The sequence below is a fragment of the Anabrus simplex genome, chromosome 6, assembly GCF_040414725.1.
Source record: "Anabrus simplex isolate iqAnaSimp1 chromosome 6, ASM4041472v1, whole genome shotgun sequence".
In the NCBI taxonomy this organism is placed as follows: Eukaryota; Metazoa; Arthropoda; class Insecta; order Orthoptera; family Tettigoniidae; genus Anabrus; species Anabrus simplex.
The window spans coordinates 77828378-77852979 of NC_090270.1; the positions used below are offsets into that span (position 1 = coordinate 77828378).

The 24602-nt window shown below is 40.9% G+C and overlaps 1 protein-coding gene across 2 annotated transcripts in view; it reads left to right on the forward strand.

Annotated features, from left to right (window-relative positions):
• Hrs (Hepatocyte growth factor regulated tyrosine kinase substrate) overlaps positions 1 to 24602 on the forward strand; it is a 158005-nt gene that overhangs the window by 29393 nt on the left and 104010 nt on the right. For both annotated transcript variants that reach the window (XM_067149828.2, XM_067149827.2), the window contains exons 2-4: positions 11472 to 11556; positions 12905 to 12980; positions 14507 to 14695. In XM_067149828.2, the coding sequence (XP_067005929.2) occupies positions 11472 to 11556; positions 12905 to 12980; positions 14507 to 14695 (350 nt within the window). The remainder of the gene's footprint in view (positions 1 to 11471; positions 11557 to 12904; positions 12981 to 14506; positions 14696 to 24602) is intronic.

The following is a 24602-nucleotide window of genomic DNA, read 5'->3' on the forward strand; positions in this document are numbered from 1 at the left end:
AGAATATAGCTTAGCAATGTTTGAATTATAAGAGTAATTCAGTGGAAATTCAAGAGAATGTGTTAACCTATACAGTTTCTAGTAATCAGAATATCTCTGTGGATTATTGGTAGAAAGTCTTCCTCTGGATCAGAAGAAACCCATGGTCTCTTGACAGATCTAAAGTACTTAATATCCTAAATTTCTGATTTAAACAATTTAGTTAAATCTACACTTTTAAAACTGGAACAGAAAGCTAAAATATCAATGAATTTATTTGGCCAGGATTGATATATCCATTACAGTGCACACCTCTAACTCAGTTATCCAGCACTTTTCTTAAAGATCTGGACAAAATTATAAGAATTTTGGCTAAAGAAATAATGACTCTACCTGATGATACACCAGACTCAATGTTATAGTCCAAAGAAATTCAGAGGTATGGGACTACTCTGCGCCGAATGGGAGGTAAATATTCAGCACTATAATATCTGCAGTCGCTTACTCCCAATTAGGGACGTACAGCTGCATCACATACGAAAATTTTTCAATTAGCAGAACATTGATAAAGAAAGTTTTCCCTCTAAAACCAATGGAAAGAAGTTGGGAGAGATAACGAGAGATCAATCTTTTCTGTTATGGTGTCATTTGCCTCATGAAGGGATAGTAGTAGTTTTGAACACTGATTACCCGAAAGCAAACTCCTGGATGTCTTGGAATTCACCTTTATTTTCATACGAATACATAAATGCCATAAAAATGTCATGCAGTCTGACCACTGTAAGATCGGTTCCTGGCAGTACTTTCAGCTCAACCCATTGCCGCCAAAACGGTTGCATTGCAACGAGACCGAAATACTTGGTCATGTGCTGGGGTTCTGCAGGAGCACCAAATTACTGTATAACAATCGTCGCTATCAAGTAAGGACATCGGTTGCTCAAGGTCTGAGGCAGCATGGATGGGAGTTGTATGAAGAAGTTCACTGTGTACCAACGACTCAACGAGAAGAGTGGACGTCATAGCCATCAATAAGAGAATAAAGCGATGATGTTTGTTGATATATCTTCATTTCTGCTCATTACTCCGGTGTAGGTTTTCAAATTATACCACAGAAACACCAGCTTCTTCACACACATCCATTTATTATGAGCTGTTGACTACAACTGACTATCACACACACACACACACACACACACACACACACACACACACACACACACACACACACGATGCAAATTCAAACGTTCAAAGAACAAAAGCAAAGAAAGATAAACCACTCCACTCAATTATCTGAGTTACTGACACACAACCTTAATGTTGTATTCCTTAAAACTATATACACATGACATTTTATTTTTGAGTAAACCACACTTCCAACAATGTTAAATCCTACCATTCGCTTCGAGAGGGACTTGCAACAGGCTCGGGATGTTAATTTGGAAAAAAACAAGCAATTTATTTTGCCATGTCTACCATATATATCAGCCAAATATAATATTCCTCTTGGTCAATGGGTTGTCAGAGGCCTCCCGTTTGGACCCAGAATTAGTCTGCTGAAGAACACAGCATTCCTTCAAAATTTAAATGTATGTTAATGTATGTTATTGGTTTTACGGCCTTCTAACTACTTTTACAACTTAGTTGCTATTTGCTTTGCGTCTTACTGACACAGATAGGTGTTATGGCGACGATGGGATAGGAAACTCCTAGGAATTGGAAAGAAGCGGCCGTGGCCTTAATTAAGGTACAGCCAAGTCATGAGAATATCAAGAATTCTTGAGATATTCTGGTGTTAGGCATTCAACATATATGACCATACAATGGCACTTACTCATAATAAGAAAGAAACAATTTGCCTGGAGTGAAAATGGGAAACCACAGAAAACCATCTTCAGGGCTGCCGACAGTGGGGCTTGAACTCACTATCTCCCGATTACTGGATACTGGCTGCACTTAAGCGACTGCAGCTATTGAGCTCAGTACAACTTAGTTGCCAGTTGTTAATGTTTAATTGAAGATTTGTTTGCAAATTGTTTCTTTCTTATTATGAGGAAATGCCATTGTATGGTCATATATGTTGAATGCCTAACACCAGAATATCTCAAGAATTCTTGATATTCTCATGACTTGGAAGTATACCACTCCATGGGTAACTACAGTATATGAAACATGAAATGAATGCATACTTTTTGTTGCCAAAATTCATTGACAGAAAACATATTTATTTAAATGGGCAAAATTCTCAAAAATTTGCAAAAAATTACACACACCATATCAGAAGTGTGTCAAATGCATGTAAATATGGCTTTTTTTAAAAAAATAAACAATTTCTCATTTATTGCTAATAACAAAAACTCATGCCTTTGCCTGTAACTCAGTCAGCTGGTTCAGTCTCCTTGTAGGAGATGGGCATGGACAACAAGACTCTTTCCATAGCCAAACTCTGACCAACACAAGTGAAATTCATGGGGCAAATCCGTAGACCGTTTGAGGTTAAGACTGGTGTTTATCAGGACGATGGACTCTCACCTATTCGTTTCAACAGTGTTATCAGTGATTGGGAAAACAGACCACCCAATAATGGTATTAGGTTGGGCACAATATCTGGTGAGCATTGCCTTGCTTTTGTAGATGATGTAGTCCTAATGGCAGATGACCTCAATGTTGTCTGCCTCCAGGTTGAAACATAAAAAGAAGCTGAAGCTGTTGGTCTCCAGATATCTTTTGAAAAAACTGGAGTAATGATGTCTGACAGTCGTAATACCACTTTATTTCTCAGTACCAAATGTGGTAACCTTAAATGTTACATTCATTTTACCGAGTTCGATAGCTGCAGTCGCTTAAGTGCGGCCAGTATCCAGTAATCGGGAGATAGTGGGTTCGAGCCCCACTGTTGGCAGCCCTGAAGATGGTTTTCCGTGGTTTCCCATTTTCACACCAGGCAAATGCCGGGGCTGTACCTTAAATTAAGGCCACGGCCGCTTCCTTCTACTTCCTAGGCCTTTCCTATCCCATCGTCGCCAAAGACCTATCTGTGTCGGTGCGATGTAAAACAAATAGCAAAAAATAAATTCATTTTAAGTATCTTGGAGAGATCATTTTCTGCAATACATCAGAGAAAGAAACTCTGAAATATCGGGTTAAATGCCTTTGAACCCACTTTTAAGTCCAGATTGAAATGACGGACCAAATAGTATGACTACAGCACAGTAGTATGTCCTGCTGTATATGCTGCTGAATGCTTGGCCCTCACTCACCACGGAGAGATGGAGAGGATCCAAATGAAAGAGGAAATTCCTACGGAAGATCCTTGGCTCACATCAAAATTCTGAGGGCGAATATAACCCGAGGTCAAATGCAGAACTCTCACTTGTTATGAGGAAGTGCCATTGTATGGTCATGTCTTGAAAAGAATTCTTCATATTCTCATGACTTGGAAGTATACCACCCCATGGGTAACTGCAGTATAGGAGGATCTGGCTGGTGTTCCTCATGTAAGTTATGGTCTATCTAGATGGAGCAGTATTGTAAATCCAGAAAGGCTGACAAGCACTAATTGTAGTTCTAAAAAGCCAAAGCAATATGAAAAAAGAAATAATAATAATGTCTTCCATTATTGGGAGAATACGCTAATAATAATAATAATAATAATAAGCTATAAATTAGAAGGGTGCAAAAGATGGTAATGTCTTTCAGGCTGTCATGGAACGTATAAATCCAAGTCTGTATCCATCTAAACAACATTAAAACATTATTGTACGGTGGCCAGAGCACAGTGTCTATATGCGGTGGAAACCATGACGAGAGTAACGGACCCAGTCATTGAAAAAAGGGAAAGGAGATTCCTTAGGAAAATCGTAGATCCAAGAAGTCGCCAGATTCACAACCCATGATCCGATTGAGACCGAATAGAGAACTTCATGAGAAAACTTCATGAGAAAGTTTGGAAGATTGCTATGAGGAAAGACTATCATTTTATGGGCACATTAAGAGGATGAATCCTAAGAGACTGGCATGCAGGATACTTAGTCTGTAAGAAAAATGGAAGGCACAACCTTCATAGTTTAAGGAGGTTCACAAGGACTTGTAAGAAGTGGGGATCTAGGAGGGAGATATACAGGAAAGAACAACCTCTCGGAAGAAAATTGTGGGAATGAAGGATGCACCGGAGAAACTTGTCAAGTCGCGCAACATCTCGGTTGAAGAGCGATAAAGGAGAAGTCAAAGACGTCAGAATGTCTGGAAAGACTTCAAGGAAAAGGGAATAAGTTTGAGAGAGATGATCTGGTGGATTGTGTAAACTTGGTCCATAGATGACAGTAACAAATAAAATTAATCATTTTTAAAAATCAAAATGAAATTCTGTCTGCCTTCCAAAACATCATCACATCTAAACCACTGGGCAGAATTTATTGAAATTTTGCAAAAGATATTCATATTGGTACATTGACTTAAAAATGGCTGATTACGTATGCGTGATGGGTACAAATAGAAGTAGATGACATCACCAGCTGTTGCCCTGCCAGTGAGGGTTACGGTATGCTCTGCTTATAATAATGATGTTGATTGATGATGTACATAAAGTTACATAGGAGTGTGGTTCCTTGGGTGAATGGTAAGTGACCTTTGGTTCAGATGGTCATGTGCTTGATTCCCGAACGGCTTTTTTACCTAACCTCACCGCACCTGACTTTTTTGTGTGGGTGCAGTTGAAGTGTGTGGTGTAAGGGACTCCAGTTGAATTGGGAGAATAACTAGTCACTTGGGTGCTTATAGCTGCTTCCCCCTCTAGGGACACCATGACCTTGACGTTGGTGTGGGGGGCATGTGTGCTTGTTGATCCCAAGGGCTGTGCCAGCTTAGGGTTACCCATGCTGGATTGGCCTCGGTGTAGGGCCAGACTAACAAGGTGTCCCCCGAGTTGCTTGAGAGGTGTTTGTGCTCTTTATTCCTCATCACTATTTCTACCCTTCTATTCTCACCTTCTTAAATGTCATTCCTCTTCCTGTCTGGCCACCCTCTCTGCCTCAGGTAGATTAGGTTAGTACGGAGGTTTTATCCTCCCCCAATCACAAGTTTCGGGTCGTGGCGAGGTGATGCATGGCTACTGGGAGAGTAGTTCCTACCGACCCCCTCTAGATACCGGGCGCCCTCTGCAGTATATAGCCTTGCCTTCGGTACATCTCCTTGACTCTGCTGAAGGTCGACTTAATATTTCTGGAGTACTCATGGGACCAAAGACGGAACCTCTTTCTCTTCCTTCTTTTTCAAAGGGTGGCACCCTACAAAAAACAGTGTCAAAAATGGTAAAAAAAGTAAGCGGTATACTCCAGTTCCTGTAGACTACATAAGTGACGAACATCTTCCTCGATTCCTGGTTGCTTCCAGGGTCTCGATGGTAAAAGTTTCCTTGATGAATGTCCTTTTACGATAAGCAATTCAATTGAAATTGTTGCTGGTGAAGTTGACGAGATGCGCAAGCTCTGAGATGGATCCGTACTTATCAAGACATCTACGGCTGAACAGTCCAGACGACTACTTAAAGCCAAGTTATTTGGAAAGGTAAAGGTGAAAATCGAGAAGCACCAAACCCTTAACTCCTGTAAGGGTGTTATATTCTACAGGGATTTGGTTAAGTCTTCCGATGATACTATGATCCGGTACCTAGCACGTTGGGGTGTAACCGACGTGAAGAGGTTGAAGAGGCGTGTGGGTGATAAGCTACTCGATATGAGTGCTTTCATCCTTACTTTCGATGCTGAGACCGTACCTGAACGAATAAAGGTAGCAATGTATCGTCTGACTGTTCGTCCGTACATTCCAGCACCAATGAGGTGTTATAACTGTCAAAACTTTGGCCACACCTCACTGCGATGTACAGGTATGACGACCTGCAAAATGTGTGGGAAGTGCGAGCATGCTGGGATTGACTGCACACCACCACCTGTTTGCGTCAACTGCCCGGGTGCGCATGCTCCAATCTCCAAGGAGTGCCCCACATTCAAGCAGGAGAAGAAGATCCAGGAGATAAAAATGCTGGATAAGCTATCATATCCAGACGCCCGGAGGAAGTTTAAGTCCATGGCTGCTTCGGAGTTCTCCATCTCCTTCGCTGAAAAGGTCACAAATGTGCGGATCACTCCACAGAGTTTTGTACAGAACACCAGTACTGAAAATGCATCGATAAGTCCAAGCCAGCAACCAAATAAAGTAGCTAAAGAAACTGGAGCTTTAACAGCACAAGTATCGAAAAGTGCGTTATTGCCGATGTTGCCTGGGAAGAGTGCTTCCCAGGAACATTCGGCTGGGAAGTCCTCCCCCAACAGGGCGGGGGGGAAAGACTTTCCCAAATAGGGCTGGAAAATCCAGCCCTCCTTCCAATGCCCAGACCACAAAGGAGGAGAAGGTGAAGCCACAGAGCTCCCTTCAGAAATTGGAGAAAAAGCCTTCTCCAACTCAGTCGGGGGTCACAGGATCTCCAAAGAAATACAGCAAACCATCTGCTGGCTCTCCTCCAAAAAAGACAGAAATGGTGGTTAAGAACGAGAGGCCCCGGCGCCCTCTTGTTCGATCACTTTCTGGAGAACCTGGTTCTCCCAGGAAGAAGGCCCACTGTTCCCGATCAATGAGATCACCGTCCGTGGAGGGTGCAGTCACCACGCCTCCTTCTAAGGAGACAATGGAGACTGAGCCACTCATTGTCGTGGATGGTGATTGTGACAATAACGATACCGACAAAGATGACATAGATGTTGATTCCCACAGGGAATGTGAAATATTTGTCCTGAATGAGTATATAATACCAATATAAATGGTCCGTTATTGGACATTATAAATTTTCCAGCTAACTCATTCTTGGTTGCCAGCGTTTCACCCATGATAATGAGGCAAAGTCTCTTAGTGCATTGGCACTGCCGGTGGCTCCAGTTAGCCTACGCAGTGGCCTCCACGGTATGCACTAGCCAGCGTATTGGTAGGTGTGCTAGGTACCAACTGATGAGCCCACCCTAGCACACGAGGGCGAAACGCTGGCAACCAAGAATGAGTTAGCTGGAAAATTTATAATGTCCAATAACGGACCATTTATATTGGTATTACCGACAAAGATGGCGGAGGAACCTGGCAGGTAATGGACCGAATGAAGGGCAAGAATTTGCTCTGAATTCGAAGCTTTACCTATCCACACAATGGCACTATTGCAGTGGAACTGCAGTAGTTACCACTGTCGCCTAGCTGAGTTACGTCAACTGATATCCGTCTATGCGGCCTCCATAGTCTGTCTACAGGAATCTCGTTTGAGACCTGGACACGACACAACTATGAGAGGATATCGTCTTTATTCGAAAGACAGAGTAGCTGTGGATAGCGCGGCAACTGGGGGCGTTTGTACCCTAGTTCGCTCCGACATCTTCAGCGAAGAAGTACCGCTCTGTACTCAGCTAGATGCAGTTGCAGTTTGCACTCCGTTGCCAGTAATGACAACGGTTTGCAACGTGTACATTCCACCGGATTATAACCTTGAAATTCGTGCACTACAAGATTTGATCACTCAGCTGCCTCCTCCTTTCCTCATGATGGGAGACGTGAACGCCCGTAACATACTATGGGGTTCTCCGTCTTACTGTTCTAGGGGGAGGATGCTTGAGCGAATGATCAACCTGTTTGATCTTTGCGTGCTTAATACAGGGGGACACATTTCAGCAACGCACATGGCACATTCTCACACCTGAATGTCACTTGGTGCAGCCGTGCGCTAGTTCCCCTGCTACGGTGGCAAGTACACTACGACGTCTGTGATAGAATTATCGGGAAGCCGTCACTATCTCTTTTGAATCAAAGACAATCCGAAGTACCCAAGCACTGGTTACTTCGGCAGGCAAATTGGCCAGAATTTTCGAAACGCGCAGCGTTGGCTGATGATATGCTGGAGTCTCTTGATGACCACGCTTCTTCCATTACTACAGGAATTTTGGCTGCTGCGGAGGAAACAATTCCTTCCTCATCCGGTATTCATTGCCGGAAACAGGTCCCATGGTGGACGGATGAAATTGCAGCAGCCATGCGTGATCGCAGACGTTCTTTTAAGCATTATCGTCGGAATCCTACAATGGGCAATCTTATAACTTTTAAGCATCTGCGTGCGAAGGCCCATTTTTTTGATTCATGAAAGTAAGAAAGCTACGTGGGAAAAGTATGTGTCATCCATCATGGCACATACTCCGTCATCACAAGTGTGGACAAAACTCCACCGTATTGTCGGAGTACAGAATGTGCCCTCATTACCCGGAATCTCCATAAATGGAGATATAGTTACGATTCCTTCAGTCATTGCCGACCATATTGCGTCACATTTCACAGATACGCCCAGCTCTAGGAGAAACGACTCATCATTTCTTCCAATTAAGCACAAAGCAGAGGCACACCATCTCTCTTTTGCCTCTAGTGCTTCGCATCCCTACAACGTGCCCTTCACGGAGTGGGAGTTGCGGAGTACACTCGCACTATGCAGAGATACGGCTCCTGGACCGGACAAAGTCCATAATCAAATGCTTGCATTTGAGTGACAGATGTCTCAAGAATATCCTCGCCCTATTCAACAGAATATGGAGTGAGAGAGTGTTTCCATCTCAATGGCGCGAGGGAATTGTGATACCAATTCCCAAGCCAGGTAAAGATCCAAAATTTCTGGATAGGTATAGGTCAATATGCCTTACAAATGGCCTCTGTAAGCTATTTGAAAGGATGGTTAACCGGCATCTTGTGTGGGCCATGGAAAAGGAGGGTCTCTTGTCTAACTACCAGTGTGGTTTTCGCTCTCATCGGTCTGCCAGTGATCATCTGGTCAGACTGGAGAGCGCCATTCAGGAGGCCTTTTTCTGGAAGGAACACCTAGTCGCCGTGTTTTTTGACCTGGAAAAAGCTTATGACACTACCTGGCGATATGGAATTCTCTCCACTCTACACCAGTGGGGATTTCGGGGAAATTTGCCAAATTGAGAACGTCATGTCCCTCCGTCTCTTTCGAGTCTGAGTAGGGAATGCATTTTCTCATTGTTTCGTTTAGGAAAATGGAGTACCTCAGAGATCGGTACTGAGTGTCACGCTGTTTGCAATCGCCATCAACGGCATAGTTGCCACTGCTGGGCCCCGCAGTCGTTCCATCGCTGTATGTAGATGACTTAGCTCTACATTACAGCTCCGGAAGGGTGGTGTTTGCTGAGAGACAGCTACAGCAAGCTATTAACGGAGTCGACAGATGGGCCCTGCAACATAGTTTTCGATTTTCAGCAGTGAAAACCTCAGTTGTACACTTCTGTCGACATTGGCCTGTGCATCCCGAACCAGAGCTCCACTTGCGAAACAGTGTCTTACAAGTGGTTGACACCTGCAGATTCCTGGGTCTTCATTTTGATAAGAGACTTACGTGGCAGCCCCACATCTGTCAGTTGAAGGTTGCCTGCATGAAGAGACTTAACATGCTTAAGTTTCTCAGCGGCACTTCGTGAGGGGCTGACCGTGCGGTACTGCTACGATTTTACACGGCGACGGTCTTCTCCCGAATTTACTATGGAAGTGCGGCTTATGGCTCAGCATCAGAATCTGCGCTGAGCCTTTTAGTCAGTATTCACCATAGTGGAGTAAGGCTGGCAACGGGAGCTTTCCGTACTAGTCCCATTCCCAGCCTACTCGCTGAAGCGGGAGTTCCACCTTTATGGATAAGGAGGCAGCAGATACTCCTTACGTACGCTGCCAAAATTCGTGAAATGCTGCTACATTCAAGCTATCAATGCATCTATCGTACCCAATACCACCAGCGGTGCCAAGACCGGCCGAATGCCACACGGCCGGTTGGGTTTCGGGTTGATAGCTTGTGTCATGATTTGAATATTGATATCGGTGGTTGTCTTGAACGATCTCTTAGCGAGGTACCTCCGTGGTTGGTTCCGCGACCGGATATACGTCTAGATCTGCTCCGTGGACCCAAGGTGAACACGGATTCCTCCGTTTATCGGAGGTATTTCCAGGAATTCGTTCACCAATATCTGGCTGCGAGACATATCTTCACGGATAGTTCTAAAATCGGAGATAATGTTGGTTGCTTTTTCGTCATTGATGATCTTAGCATGAAGATCTTGCTTCCTAAAGTATGTAGCGTGGATACTGCAGAGCTTTACACCATCTTAGAGGCTGTGCAGTTTGTACTGCGTGACGAAAGAAGCTACTTTCTTATGTGTACCGATTCATTAAGCTCTCTGCAGTCTATTAAAACCTGTTTCTCGCAACACCCACTGGTACAACAGATACATGACCTTCTAGCCAGGTTAAGGGATGCTGGCACCAGAATCACTTTCGCATGGCTTCCAAGCCACGTTGGGATTGCGGGAAACAAACTTGCTGATGAAGCTGCAAAGGAAGCTGTATTTTTACCTCCAAGACCAGTCAATGTACCTGCTAAGGATATTTGTTCTCAGCTACGTCGAACCATCTTTGCATCCTGGGAATCGGAGTGGCTAGCTATCCGAACTCCCAACAAGCTGAGAGCAATTAAAAAGACAATTACCGTGTGGCGGTCTTCTTTCCGACCTTCATGAAGAGAGGCCATAGTATTGTGCAGGCTGAGGATAGGTCATTTACGATCCATGCACTCTTATCTCCTAAAGAGGGAAGAACCCCCCCAGTGTGTTCTTGTGGTGCCGACTTCACCGTGGCCCACATCCTCACAGAGTGCGCCGATCTCTCTGGCCTAAGATGGAACCTCGGCCTGCAGGAAACACTCGAACGCATACTAGCCGATGACGCGACTACTGCTGATCTTGTCATCCGCTTTATGTGCGACAGTGGACTTATCAAGGGTATATAAATTACAAGTGTACTGTTACTCAGGGAACGCACGTTCCCTTTTGATTCGTTAGTAATTTTTTCGGCCTAATTGTTTCGTTTTATTTTGTACTGTGTTTCCAAATCCCTTTGTTGAATAAGTAATTTTGTTTTATATTTTAAATTTCTTTTCCACTAATTTGTTCAGAGTGGATGATTACCTCGTTGTACTTCCTCTTAAAACAAAAATCACCACCACACCATCACTTATAGCTGCTTATTATCGAAGCATGTGCCTGGGTTCTTCGAATTTGTAAGACGTCGTTGCAGAGCTTGTATTGTAGCAGGAGGCTGCTATTTTGAAAAGTTTTTATAAAGCGTTACAATAAACCTGAAATGTAATAATTTCGTTCTCAGTCACTTCAATTTCTGGCCTGTGGTTATTTAATAAAATGTATTTGTATTGGTCTTTTCTATCATTCCTAAAAGTTGGAGTTCTGAATTTTGTTACACCCGGTAATATGCTAACAAGATACATAAACTGTAATGTTTAGGAATGTTATCTCAAGACTTATAATTTTACTTCTCTTTTGCATCTTGAAATTTGTATTTATTGTCATTTTGCATACAGTATAGTATTCATGATTAGTTCTTCTCTTTTTTTGCTTTCACAGAAAAAGCAACTAGTAATCTTCGTTTGGAACCTGATTGGCCAACAATTCTTCAGATATGTGATCTTATTCGCCAAGGTGACTGCACGTAAGTATTATTCTCTAGTATGATTTCATTTGAATATACAGTATATAATGTTACTGTCAGAAAAATTGACAATTTCCTAAATTTTGGCTGCTGTTTTTATGGGCACTGCTGAAAGTAGGATATATTGGTGGACTCTTATTTTATCATTTGTGTTGTGGATCATAGTAGTCACTCTTAATGCAATGTTTCTGATCAGCTAAGTAGCACAGATAGTTAGATGCTCACCTCCTGAGCTGAAGATTTCAGGTACTGTTGGTACTGTTGATTGATAGTTAGGGTATTTTTCGTCTGAGAGATCTGTATCTGTAGATATAGTGGCACTTAACACTTTGGCGACTATGAGACCCGCCGGCGGGTCACGCCAACTCTTTACTTCCGGACGGTGAGACTCGCCGGCAGTCTCATGACACATTATATATACTGGAGCTGTATCGTGCGCCGTTCACAGATTATGCTTTCTTCCTTTCTGTTTCGTCTCTACATAAGGCAAACTAACTTTGTATACAGTGGGACATGCAGGGCGTACATAGGAGCTAGGATAATTAAGAAATTATTCAATATGCTTGTTCCATTATTCCAGTCATTTTATGTGAAGAAAATATGTACAAATATAAGAATAGACACACACTTAACATGTTGCTTCACAACACTACGTTTGATCAAAACAAACAATGCTGCATGAAGACCACCAATTTCAGTGAGGTCGCCGGCGGGTCACAGAGTGCGCGCGAACCCCGTGCGTTACTTGTGGACGATGAGACCCACTGGGCGGTCTAAGCACACAGTGCACCCTAACGCCTATAGGCTGTACTTAAGATGTTTAATAGTATGTAATATATCCATTAGAGTTCAAGTAAAGACCGCCACTTTCAGTGAGGTAGCCGGCGGGTCACAGAGTGCGCATGAACCTTGTGCGTTACTTGTGGACGATGAGACCCGCCGGGCGGTTTCAGCACACAGTGCACACAGTGCACCCTAACGCCTATAGGCTCTATTTAAGATGTGTAATAGTATGTAATATATCCATTAGAGTTCAAGTATCTCTGATTTTTCATTTCGTTCCTAATGAATAAACTCGGAAAACAATACGCCGTCGTCAACGTGTTAAAAGAACTTTTTTCTAGGTTAAAATTCTGGCACCCCTGTATCTCCAGTGGTTGTTAAATGCATGTTGAATTACTGTATAATGTTCATTATTGATCCTGGAAAAGTTTTAGTTTAAAATTATTTTTGTGAATTTGAAGACATATTTTTGTATACTGAAAATTCCAAGAAAGAAGTTACATTCTGAATTAAGGTTTAAATTAATGACAGTTATGCATATTAAATTGTATTCTTCTATTTTCAGACCAAAATATGCTCTTGCAGCTATTAAGAAGAAGCTCTTCAGTGCTAACCCACACAGTGCCATGTTTGCTTTACTGGTGAGTAGATTGTAAAAAATAGTAGAATAATAATAAAAATGGCTTATGGCCTCCTTAGAAATCTGGTGCAGGTTTTTCAAGTTGATGCCCATGGGCAATCTATGAGGATGGCGCCCTACCTAGGATGAAATGTAATTTTGAAGACGGATAAATTCCCCGATCTGGCCGGAAATCGTACCAGCATGCTGATCGGTTAGCCATTTGATAGAAATTTATCAGAGGTACTGTGTAAAGAGAGAGATTTACTTAGTTATATAGTGTGGAATGACTGGAATGACACACATCTCTAGTTGATGCAACATAGATATAATGAATTCATAATGCACATAGTCCTTACTCTTCAGTGAAATAATATTCTCTGAAAAAAGTTGTGTGTGAAATAGAGCAGCAGATGAATGTTACCATTTCACCACCTGACAATAGTGTGTTGTGAGGTCCACTCAGTCTATGTGAGAATAACTGAGAAGCCATTTGATGGCAAGATAGTGGGCCCAGTCTAAAAAGCCAAGAATAGTGGCTGAGGGGGTTCATTGTACTGATCCTGCATCACCTTGTAATCTGCACGCTTTTTGGCTGAACTTTGTTCACTTGGTAGACCAAGGCTCATCATGGCTGTAGTGCCATGTTTTTTCTTTTTCTTTTTTTAATATCTTACGTTCTGTTGGCCCCGTTACATGGGGGAAATGTGTTTTCCCCTTTCTTGGTGATCCAAAGTTTGATTCCCAGCCAGTCTGGATTGAGCTGGGAAAGGACTATATAAGGCCATGGTTTCTAACTTGATATTATGTATAAATTTGAAAAGGCTGGTGTGAAAATTTGTCTGAATATGTCATGAATTGCAGCTGCCTTTTAGAATGGATATCCAACGCATACAACCCATAGTGTTTAGCTTAAGAGGATTGTACCTCTTGGACTCTTTTAATCTGCGTCCTCTTTGTCTGCCTCTATTGGCTCACTTCCACTACCTTTATGTTGAGATTAAGCATTTCTTCTTCCTTTAAGGATCACAGCAATTCCATTAACATTTTTATGCCCATTGAATGCATTTCATTTGTACCGTCACTGTATGTATGGCCCCATCAGGTAAGGCTTAATCATCAGTCTATGATAAATTGTAGATGCTTCACTAGGAAGCTATATCATATCTTCAGGAAGGTGGTGGTGATGATGATGCTACTGGGCGAGTTGGCTGTGCGCTTAGGGGCGTGCAGCTGTGAGCTTGCATCCAGGAGATACAGGGTCCGAACCCTACTGTTGGCAGCCCTAAAGATGGTTTTCTGTGGTTTCCCATTTTCACACCAGGCAAATGCTGGAGCTGTACCTTGATTAAGGTCACGGCCGCTTCCTTCCCACTCCGAGGCCTTTCCTATCCCATAGTCGCCATAAAACCTATCTGCATCAGTGCGATATAAAGCCAATAGTAAAAAAATAATTATTTTGCCATTCTTCTTCTGTATGTATGTGTTAATATGTTTAACATTAATTTGGATGTATTAAGTAGTTTGTTTTTATTTGTTACATTTTAGGTGCTGGAATCTTGTGTTAAAAACTGTGGACATTTAATTCATGATGAAATTGGTACTAAGGTGTACATGGAACAGTTGCGCGAACTTGTGAAGACTACCAGCCATGAGAATGTTAAAAACAAAGTCTTGGAATTGATTCAAGCTTGGGCATATGCTTTCCGTAACAGTCCTAAGTATAGAGCTGTTCAGGTATGTAGATTGCATTCATTTGTTTTTTTTTTAAATAAGCCTTATTTAATTTAAAGTTGAGATTTTCTTCATTATTTATCCAATAAATATTGTAATTTTTCATTGTAAGATGATGTCTGGCTCCTTGGCTGAATTATCAATGATGAAGCCTTCGGTTTGGAAGGTCCTGGGTTTGATTCCTGTTTGGGTTGGTGATTTTAGCAGTGTATGGGTAATTCCTCTGTTTCGCAGACTGTATGTTTGTCCTAATACACTCCTCTTCATATGTACACAAAGCACCCCACTCCAATCACTATAAAAAACATGCAATAGTGAATACATCCCTTAATGTGGGTTTGGTTTTGGTAAAGCATCCTGCTGTGAAACATCCCACATATGGAACATATTTTGCACCTGTGACCCTGTTAGGATATGGAAAAACTGGCAGAAAAAAGAAAAAATAATTCATTGTAAGAAAACACGTAAGTTACACAAAGACACGGTGAGTTGGCTGCGTAATTGTTAGATTGTATTTGGGAGATGGTGGTTTGAACTGCTGAAGACTGTTTTCCATGGTTTGCCATTTCCACATCAGGCTGTACCTTAATTTAGTCAACAGATATGCTTCCTTCTCTGTCCTAGGATTTTCCTTATATTGTCATTAAAAACATTAGTGTGCAGTGGTAAAAGAAAAAAAAAGAAGGCAGCACAGAAAGTAACATATGTTTTTAGTCCGAAATTGTCTACCTCCGCTGTGTAATGGTTAGCGCTAATAGCTGCTGTCCTCAGAGGCCTGGGTTTGATTTCTGTTACTGCCAGAAATTCAAGATTGGCAGGAGGGCTAGTACAGTAGAACCTTGATAATTCGAAATCGGTTAATTCAAAATCTCACCTAATTCAAAGCAGCTGTCATTCCTGGAAACATGAGATGTGGTTTAAAAGGTATATCTTACCGGGCGAGTTGGCCGTGTGCGTAGAGGCGCGCGGCTGTGAGCTTGTATCCGGGAGATAGTAGGTTCGAATCCCACTATCGGCAGCCCTGAAAATGGTTTTCCGTGGTTTCCCATTTTCGCACCAGGTAAATGCTGGGGCTGTACCTTAATTAAGGCCACGGCCGCTTCCTTTCAACTCCTAGGCCTTTCCTATCCCATCGTCGCCATAAGACCTATCTGTGTCGGCGCGACGTAAAGCCCCTAGCAAAAAAAAAAAAAGGTATATCCAGCTTACCTTCATTGGGAGTGTGCCTGAAAAGACCTTGAACCCTCGGGATGAAGACAACAATTTACTCTTAAAACGAGAAAATTCCTAGCCTTTTCTTGGGTAGTGTTTTACTCAGTTTAATGGATAATATATGTTCAAAAAACACTGTATTGATTTTTATATTTTAAAAAATATATTCAAGGATATATGTAAAAACAATTACATTTTCTTTCTTACCCAACTTTACAATATAACCATCCATACTACCTGAAAAAATGCTGCTATGAAATAATCTATGCACAGGTTTTCTAATATAACTGACACAGATGGTATAAAAGCTTTGGTAAATTAAAACAAAATATCACAGCAGAGAAAAATGAAATTGAGTTTTGTGAAAACCAGAATAGTGTATCATAGAGCAGAAAATGAAATTGAAAATGTAAAATTGGAAGTTTGGGAAAAAGCAACACAAAGTTAGATATATTTTTTTTCTTTCTCTGCTGAATCTTTACATAAAAGTTTCCAGAACCATATTATGTTTTTACCAAAATTACCAAAATATCAATTTATATGTCAACACTGTTAATTTACATACAACAGATCAAACTATCAACCACTACAGTAACTCACAATACTGAATATGTCCCTCCAAATAGGGCAAGCGTCAGGAAAGGAATTTGGCCATAAAACTGGACTTACCACATTAATGCAGACCCCAGATAATAGATAAAGGCCAGGAAAGACTATCTTAATACATTCACTATAGAATTCCTTATAAACAAATGGGTATTGGTTGGTTTAGGTTGTTTCCTGATTTACATGTGATGTTTACTGTTTTAAGAGAACATAAGATATGGAATATCATCTCCTATGTATGCTATTTAATGAAGTAAACAGCAGAGATCTGCTCTGTCTAAGAATTTACACATTGGCAAAAGAACCATGAATAGCATGAAAATGAAAAACTCCATAGGCATTGCTAATCTAACAGGGTCAGATGAGAAAAAGAGTCGACTGAGGGTCGTTGGGTAAAAAATACAAAAAAGGAGCTTAGAACATAAGTTAGTGTCTATGGACTCTGTGGTCTTTACTCCCCATGCCAAAGTTTTGAGTCACTGGGTACTAATCATCCACACACTGTTGTCCATCATTGAAGGCTTTGACCCATCATGCCATGGTTCTATAAGGCAACACTAAATCCCTGTACTGTCATGACCTGTTGTGGGTAGAAATATAGAGTCCGTCCCGCAATGATTATTACATAATATGTTAGTTTCAGTACTACTATTCTTACCTAGAAATGGTTCTGGAGGAGAGATGTGTTCATTACGCCTTCCAGGCTCCAACCCACCCGCCCCTGGAAGTACCGTAGAAGTCCATAATAGTGAGTACGGCATATAACGAGAACTCCATTATAGCGATAATATATTTCTGTCCCTTCAAAATTCCTATATTAAACTGTGTGTCGTCCTTCGGTTACAGCGAGAGACCTATCACTGACGCATCCATTATTATGAGCGATTAAGCGCGCGCGATTTTTTCCGTTCCCGATATTTATGCACCCCAGCGATTATATTGCTTGCGATCGATTACCTTCGGTATCGTTTCCTCCCTACGTCCACTAGCGAGTTTTCTCGTCGACATTTGAAGGCAATGACGGAGTCGATTAGTAATACCCGTCGACTGCTGTTCCGTAAAGAAAATTCTAAATGAAAGAGGACAATTTCGTAATAAATGCATAAATGATATAGCGTCATGATATCCTATGAATATTTCTCAATATCGCTATATCATTTCAATATATTTCAACCTCACAGAAGGCCAGAGTTCAGACCCAGTTCCATATATTGCGTAGTTAACATGGTTTTCCCATCTCACAGACAAACATTTACCATTACCTCAAACAGAGATATGAGAATGTATATTTAAAATGAAGTGAATCTCCTTTCAGTAAATCGGCACTTAATATCAAACCAAATAAATTAACTTAGCCTAATTACCATTAAAAATACAAAAAAAAATTTCACAGGGGCCTAGCTAGTGTTTAGGAGGGTGGTTTTTCTCGAACCCCGGGCACGACGAACTCTTCACACACAGGTCATACAGCCACTTCTTAATCTAACATGCAATAAACTTTAAAACTTTACATTATAAAAGAGTGCTATTACTATCTGCACATTTAACATATCATCCACAGGCAATATTGAAGATCCTACCATCATATTATCCTGTTTCATATAGAATAATTAATTCAGAAGAAGGCTACTACATTAACTCACCAAAATTAAAAAGTCTCTCCCCCTTTTCCTATCAGTACTCCTGACAACAAATAACCCCAGTACATGCTCATGCAATTAAGACAAATGGGCTAAAATACATGCAATTATCCTTACTTGTTTCCTTCCCAAATAACCTCAAGTAGTTAAATTGAAAGGGGATCCTACTGACCACTCTAAGCAAAACTAATCTGACAATGCAACATTTATAATAATAATAATAATGTTATTTGCTTTACGTCCCACTAACTACTTTTTAAGGTCTTCGGAGACGCCGAGGTGCCGGAATTTAGTCCCGCAGGAGTTCTTTTACGTGCCAGTAAATCTACCGACACGGGGCTGTCGTATTTGAGCACCTTCAAATACCACCGGACTGAGCCAGGATCGAACCTGCCAAGTTGGGGTTAGAAGGCCAGCGCCTTAACCGTCTGAGCCACTCAGCCCGGCGCAACATTTATAAAATTATATTAAGCTTATTCTTACATTCACTATCTATTTACAAAGGGAATATTAGCACTACAAAGTCATAACTGGGTACTCAACAGCTGTTTGGTCCTCCTTGGTTCGAGTCCAGAGGGACCTGCAGGATGCGTCTATTCCATGTCGCCTTGGTGGGAGGTCATGGGTTCCAGATGTCCCTCGATGACTCTTGAAGAAACCATGGTCTTGAGGTCATGAACACTGGAAAGATACTACTCACACAGAGTTTCACAAAGACTCCTTCACACGTCACAGTTAAATTCCTTTATATTGTTATGACTGTGATCTTCCGCAGAATGAAAGTTACATATTTGTTAATCTGATTCCAGTCACAGCTAGGCTACCTCAGTCAGTCCAAGCTAGTACAGAAATCGTGGTTTTCGTCACTGCGATAGTTTAATAATCTGAACTAACATGACATTAAGTTCCTATGTTTTTTTTTTTTAACCCTGCCTCGTATGTCTGTTTCTCTGTACTCAACTACAATGACGCTGTCATTTAGCATGATAACTTAGACCTGTAATTATGTTTATATTTTATTACTCGGACTTCTACTTTCTCACGTGTCTATTCCCACAATTTTCAGTACCGATCCGCAATTCATACAGCACTATCGCTCAATTACAGTTTTCTATTGACAATTCATATGAGAAATTACACAATTTTTGCACTCTCGTTTATATCCACATTTTCTACACAAAGACAAAAGGAAGTCCGACCACAGACCGGCCGTACATTTGCCTCATAGACTCTGTCGACTAACCCCTCCACCCTCAGAGGTGCAAGCATATACAGTCTCACATGTAGTGGGGGGTGAACAGATATGCGGTCCCCACTCCAAATTTGAGATCTCCAGATCCATTAAGTCTATGGAAATCAGCGATGCGGCAGATTGTGTGGCTCGCCAATCACTAGTACTTGATGTAATGCGGAATGCAAAACTATCAGTAGTATAATAATAATTCGGCCTTCTAAATCAAGGGTCCAGCGGAGAATCGCTATTGGCTGTCTGCTTCGTAGCTTGCGTTATGATGCTCCAGCAGCTTATGTAATTCCATTTCATAAATAATATTATATTACTTTATTTTATAATATTGTCAATGACCAAATATTGTTACTGTTACTCCGTGTGCTTCATGTTTAATTTAAGCGTTGTTTTGCCAAAAGTACATCCAAAATCACCTTTTCACGTTGGCTCTACTGTGAGTTGGCATTTGTTTTAAGGGCGGATTCAGCTAAATCTATTTTTCCTCCTTGTCTTCCCTCATCATGCGCTCTCACTTTGGGGGTTTTATTAGCTACAATCCGTGTGAGTTTGGTGTTTTGCTAGCGAAGATGTTATGCAATATGATGAAACTGAGCTTCCATCCTGACAAAGAAGCTCCAAGCATATACACTCCCCACATATTAATTTCGTAATAAGTATTCATAGTGACGTTACGGTCACAGTACCGGGGCGAGTTAATACAAGTATGTGATATTTATGCCTTTTATCAGGTTTTAGCCAGTGAAGTTCTTGATAATAAGGAGTTACGTGCACGTTGTAGCTGAAGTTAAAAATTAATCTAAGGTAACAGTTTCAAACTTGCTGCAGTTTCATCATTTGTTCCTTAGTTGGATCGAGGATTATGTCGCAGTTGAGGATAGGAAGGATTAAAGTCTGGACTAGTTTTTATGGCACATCTAATGGTAAGAGGTCTTTGTTTCTTTTCAATGGATGAAGCGTTGCACAAACCTTCTGACATATGTTTTTCGTGTGTTCCATCCAATTTAAAGTTTATCATTGTTATGACAAGGTAGATGGGAAAGGTAGATGCTGCATACAGGAAAATCAAGGAAACCTTTGGAGAAAGGAAATCTAGGTGTATGAATATTAAGAGCTCAGATGGAAAACCACTCGTAGGGAAAGAATACAAAGCAGAAAGATGGCAGGAGCATATCCAACAGTTGTATCAAGGTAAAGATGTAGATAATTTGGTTCTGGAACATGAAGAGGCTGTTGATGCTGATGAAAAGGGAGACCCAATTTTGAGGTCAGAGTTTGACAGAGCTGTGAGTGACCTCAATAGGAACAAGGCACCTGGAATTGATGACATTCCCTCTGAATTACTGACTGCCTTAGGAGAAACCAGCATGGCAAGGTTATTTCATTTAGTCTGCAAGATGTATGAGACAGGAGAAGTCCCATCCGATTTTCAGCAGAATGTTGTTATACCTATTCCCAAGAAAGCCGGTGCTGACAGGTGTGAAAACTACTGCACCATTAGTTTAGTATCTCATACCTGCAAAATTTTAACACGTATTATTTACAGAAGAATGGAAAAACAAGTTGAAGCTGAGTTGGGAGAAGATCAATTTGGCTTCAGAAGAAATGTAGGAACACGTGAAGCTATCCTGACTTTACGTCTGATCTTAGAGGATCGAATCAAGGACAAGCCCACGTACATGGCATTTGTAGATCTAGAAAAGGCATTCGATAATGTTGATTGGACCAAGCTATTTATGATTCTGAAGATGATAGGGATCAGATACCGAGAACGAAGAATTATCTACAATCTGTATAAAAATCAGTTTGCAGTGATAAGAATCGAGGGCTTTGAAAAAGAAGCAGCAATCCAGAAAGGAGTGAGGCAAGGCTGCAGTTTGTCCCCTCTCCCTTTCAATGTTTACATAGAACAGGCAGTAAAGGAAATGAAAGAGAAATTTGGAAAGGGAATCACAGTCCAAGGAGAGGAAATCAAAACCTTGAGATTTGCCGATGATATTGTTATTTTATCTGAGACTGCAGAAGATCTCGAGAAGTTGCTGAATGGTATGGATGAAGTCTTGGGTAAGGAGTACAAGATGAAAATAAATGAGTCCAAAACAAAAGTAATGGAGTGCAGTCGAACGAAGGCAGGTGATGCAGGAAATATTAGATTAGGAAATGAAGTCTTAAAGGAAGTAGATGAATATTGTTACTTGGGTAGTAAAATAACTAACGATGGCAGAAGTAAGGAGGACATAAAATGCAGACTAGCACAAGCAAGGAAGAGCTTTCTTAAGAAAAGAAATTTGCTCACTTCAAACATTGATATCGGAATTAGAAAGATGTTTTTGAAGACTTTCGTGTGGAGCGTGGCATTGTATGGAAGTGAAACATGGATGATAACTGGCTCAGAAAGAAAGAGAATAGAAGCTTTTGAAATGTGGTGTTACAGAAGAATGCTGAAGGTGAGATGGATAGATCGAATCACGAATGAAGAGATACTGAATCGAATTGGTGAGAGGAGATCGATTTGGCTAAATTTGACGAGAAGAAGAGATAGAATGATAGGGCACATCTTAAGACACCCAGGGCTTGTTCAGTTGGTTTTTGAAGGAAGTGTAGGGGGTAAGAACGGTAGGGGTAGACCAAGATATGAATATGACAAGCAGATTAGAGCAGATGTAGGATGCGATAGTTACGTAGAAATGAAAAGGTTAGCACAGGATTGGGTGGTATGGAGAGCTGCATCAAACCAGTCTATGGATTGATGACTCAAACAACAACAACGACGAGATTTATCACTGTTGTACTGTAATGGGTGATTTTATGCCTTGTTAGCAGAGGGGGAATAAGTGTACTGTCGATCACGCGTAGGAGCTTCTGAATGAGGACAATGATTCAGTGATTGCTTGATGTTTTGATAGGTTTATGACAAGCCTATTTGATTGTGCATATTCACTTCATTGTTTCAAGTCAGTATTTATATCTTACACTGCATATGATAATTTGCTTACTTTGCAGTGGCTATACTGTATATATGTGGTAACTACATAATTTTAGTGTAGATGAGATGTCATTGATGTACCATGAAAAAGAAAAGTAGTGGTCCCAAAACACTACCCCACCGGGCGAGTTAGCCGTGCGCATAGAGGCGCGTGGCTGTGAGCTTGCATCCGGGAGATAGTAGGTTCGAATCCCACTATCGGCAGCCCTGAAGATGGTTTTCTGTGGTTTCCCATTTTCACGCCAGGCAAATGCTGGGGCTGTACCTTAATTAAGGCCATGGCCGATTCCTTCCAACTCCTAGGCCTTTCCTATCCCATCGTCGCCATAAGACCTATCTGTGTCGGTGCGACGTAAAGCCGCTAGCAAAAAAAAAAAACAAAAAAAAAACAACCCACTACCCTGTCGGGTGCCTAGTTTCCTAGGTCGCCATTCTGAACTTTTGTCGCGAGTTATCCGCCGCCATTCAAAGAAATGCATGAAATGAGAAATATTACACTTTTTAAAAATACTGTACTTAAAGCCGAACTCTAAGGGGTCAAGCAGAGAACGGTTATTTAAATATTGCAATTCTTGTTCATACACAAGTCATTCCGAAGCTTTAGGTACAACCGAGAGAATAGAAATGGGGTGATCACCAGAAGGTAGTTAGGCTGGTTTCTTGGGTACTAGAATAATTTGCACACTTCCAGAGAGATGGAAAGGTTCTGGTTTTCAGATAGTAGCTCAATATGTTTTTGACAGTACGAAGAATAGCACCCCGTAATATTATGGATGCAATTTAGGGATCTATGGCTTTAGATTTAGTTGAGTAAAGTATTTTCTTAATTTGGCTGCAAAATACAGCTTGGAAAGTAAAACATGGGTGATTAGGTGATGGGGTAAGTGATTGGTATGCATTTACGTCTGGCTGGTTAATTGGGTTAGGCAGTATTCTATCTTCTGAAAAATATATATTAAGATTGTTGGTGGGGGTACACACAATTGGTTTCATCTGTTGCTGCTGACTTTTGACAATACCCAGTGAACGAAGTTGGTTCCAAGAATGACTTGTGTTTAATTTACCTGAAAGAGAATTTAAGTGTAGTATTATTTTCTATTTCCGATTTCTTAAGACTTGCTTGACTCTGTCCCTAAGTACACAGAACTTTTCAAAGTCACATTCATTGCAAGTTCGTTGGAAACATCCGTCACAGTGAGCCATCCAACTTCTAATTTTGTCATTTAACCACGAGCAGGGAAAGCAACTAACAATTGGAAGTTGTTTGGATTGTGCTTGTCGTAGAGTCTGGTAACAAGGGAATTAAGTCTATCAACTTCAGCATCAGTATAGTAGTAGAATATCATTCTAGGGTAGATTATAGGCATTATAATTCAGGAGATCCAAATTAATGTCTTTTATATTTCTACAAGTACCCAAAGGGAGTAGGATATGTAAATGAGGTCGTGGGTTGAGATTGATGGAATAAGAATTTAGCCAGGATTTAAAACTTTTCGCAGATTGTTAGTTATGATGTGATCGATTAGTGTATGAGATGTCACCAGTGGGTTTTAAAGAAAGAATAGCCAGGTTATAGGAAGATAACACCTCTACTACTTTTTCAGTCTGAGCTGATTTCTTCTGTAGATTGATATTAATGTCACCTACAATAATTGTTGCATGTCCACAAGATCTTTTCCTTAATAATATTAATAATTAGTTGTAGTAGTAGTAGTAGTAGTAGTAGTAGTAGTAATCCTTACAGCTAACCTGATCCATGTTGTTAATGTGCCTGCTTGTGCTGTCACAGCACTTCCTTGGTTTCCTTGATATCAAGCTGTATGGCTTCTGGAGAAGTTGAGGTTGCCCCTCTTTGCACTGTGCATCAAAGAATACAGTGTTTTTGGTTTAAAATTATTTTATTAAATATATGTCTAAATATATATAATTTAAATGTTGATCTGAATTTGAATAGCTGTGAAACAATGAGGTAATATGAATTTGTTTGTTGGTAAAAAGTCTATATTCCAGGTGGTGTTATGTAATGAGTTACACTTACAAAAATGGTTACAGAAATGCATGAAATGAGAAATATTACACTTTTTAAAATTTATTAATTGATTATTTTTGAGTTGGGATGATAATGATGTACGTTCTCATGATTGTAGATCGAGTAAGAGAGACTCAGTTTATAGAAGTGACAATTTTCTTGTTTTATCAACTTTATTTTTATGTGAAATT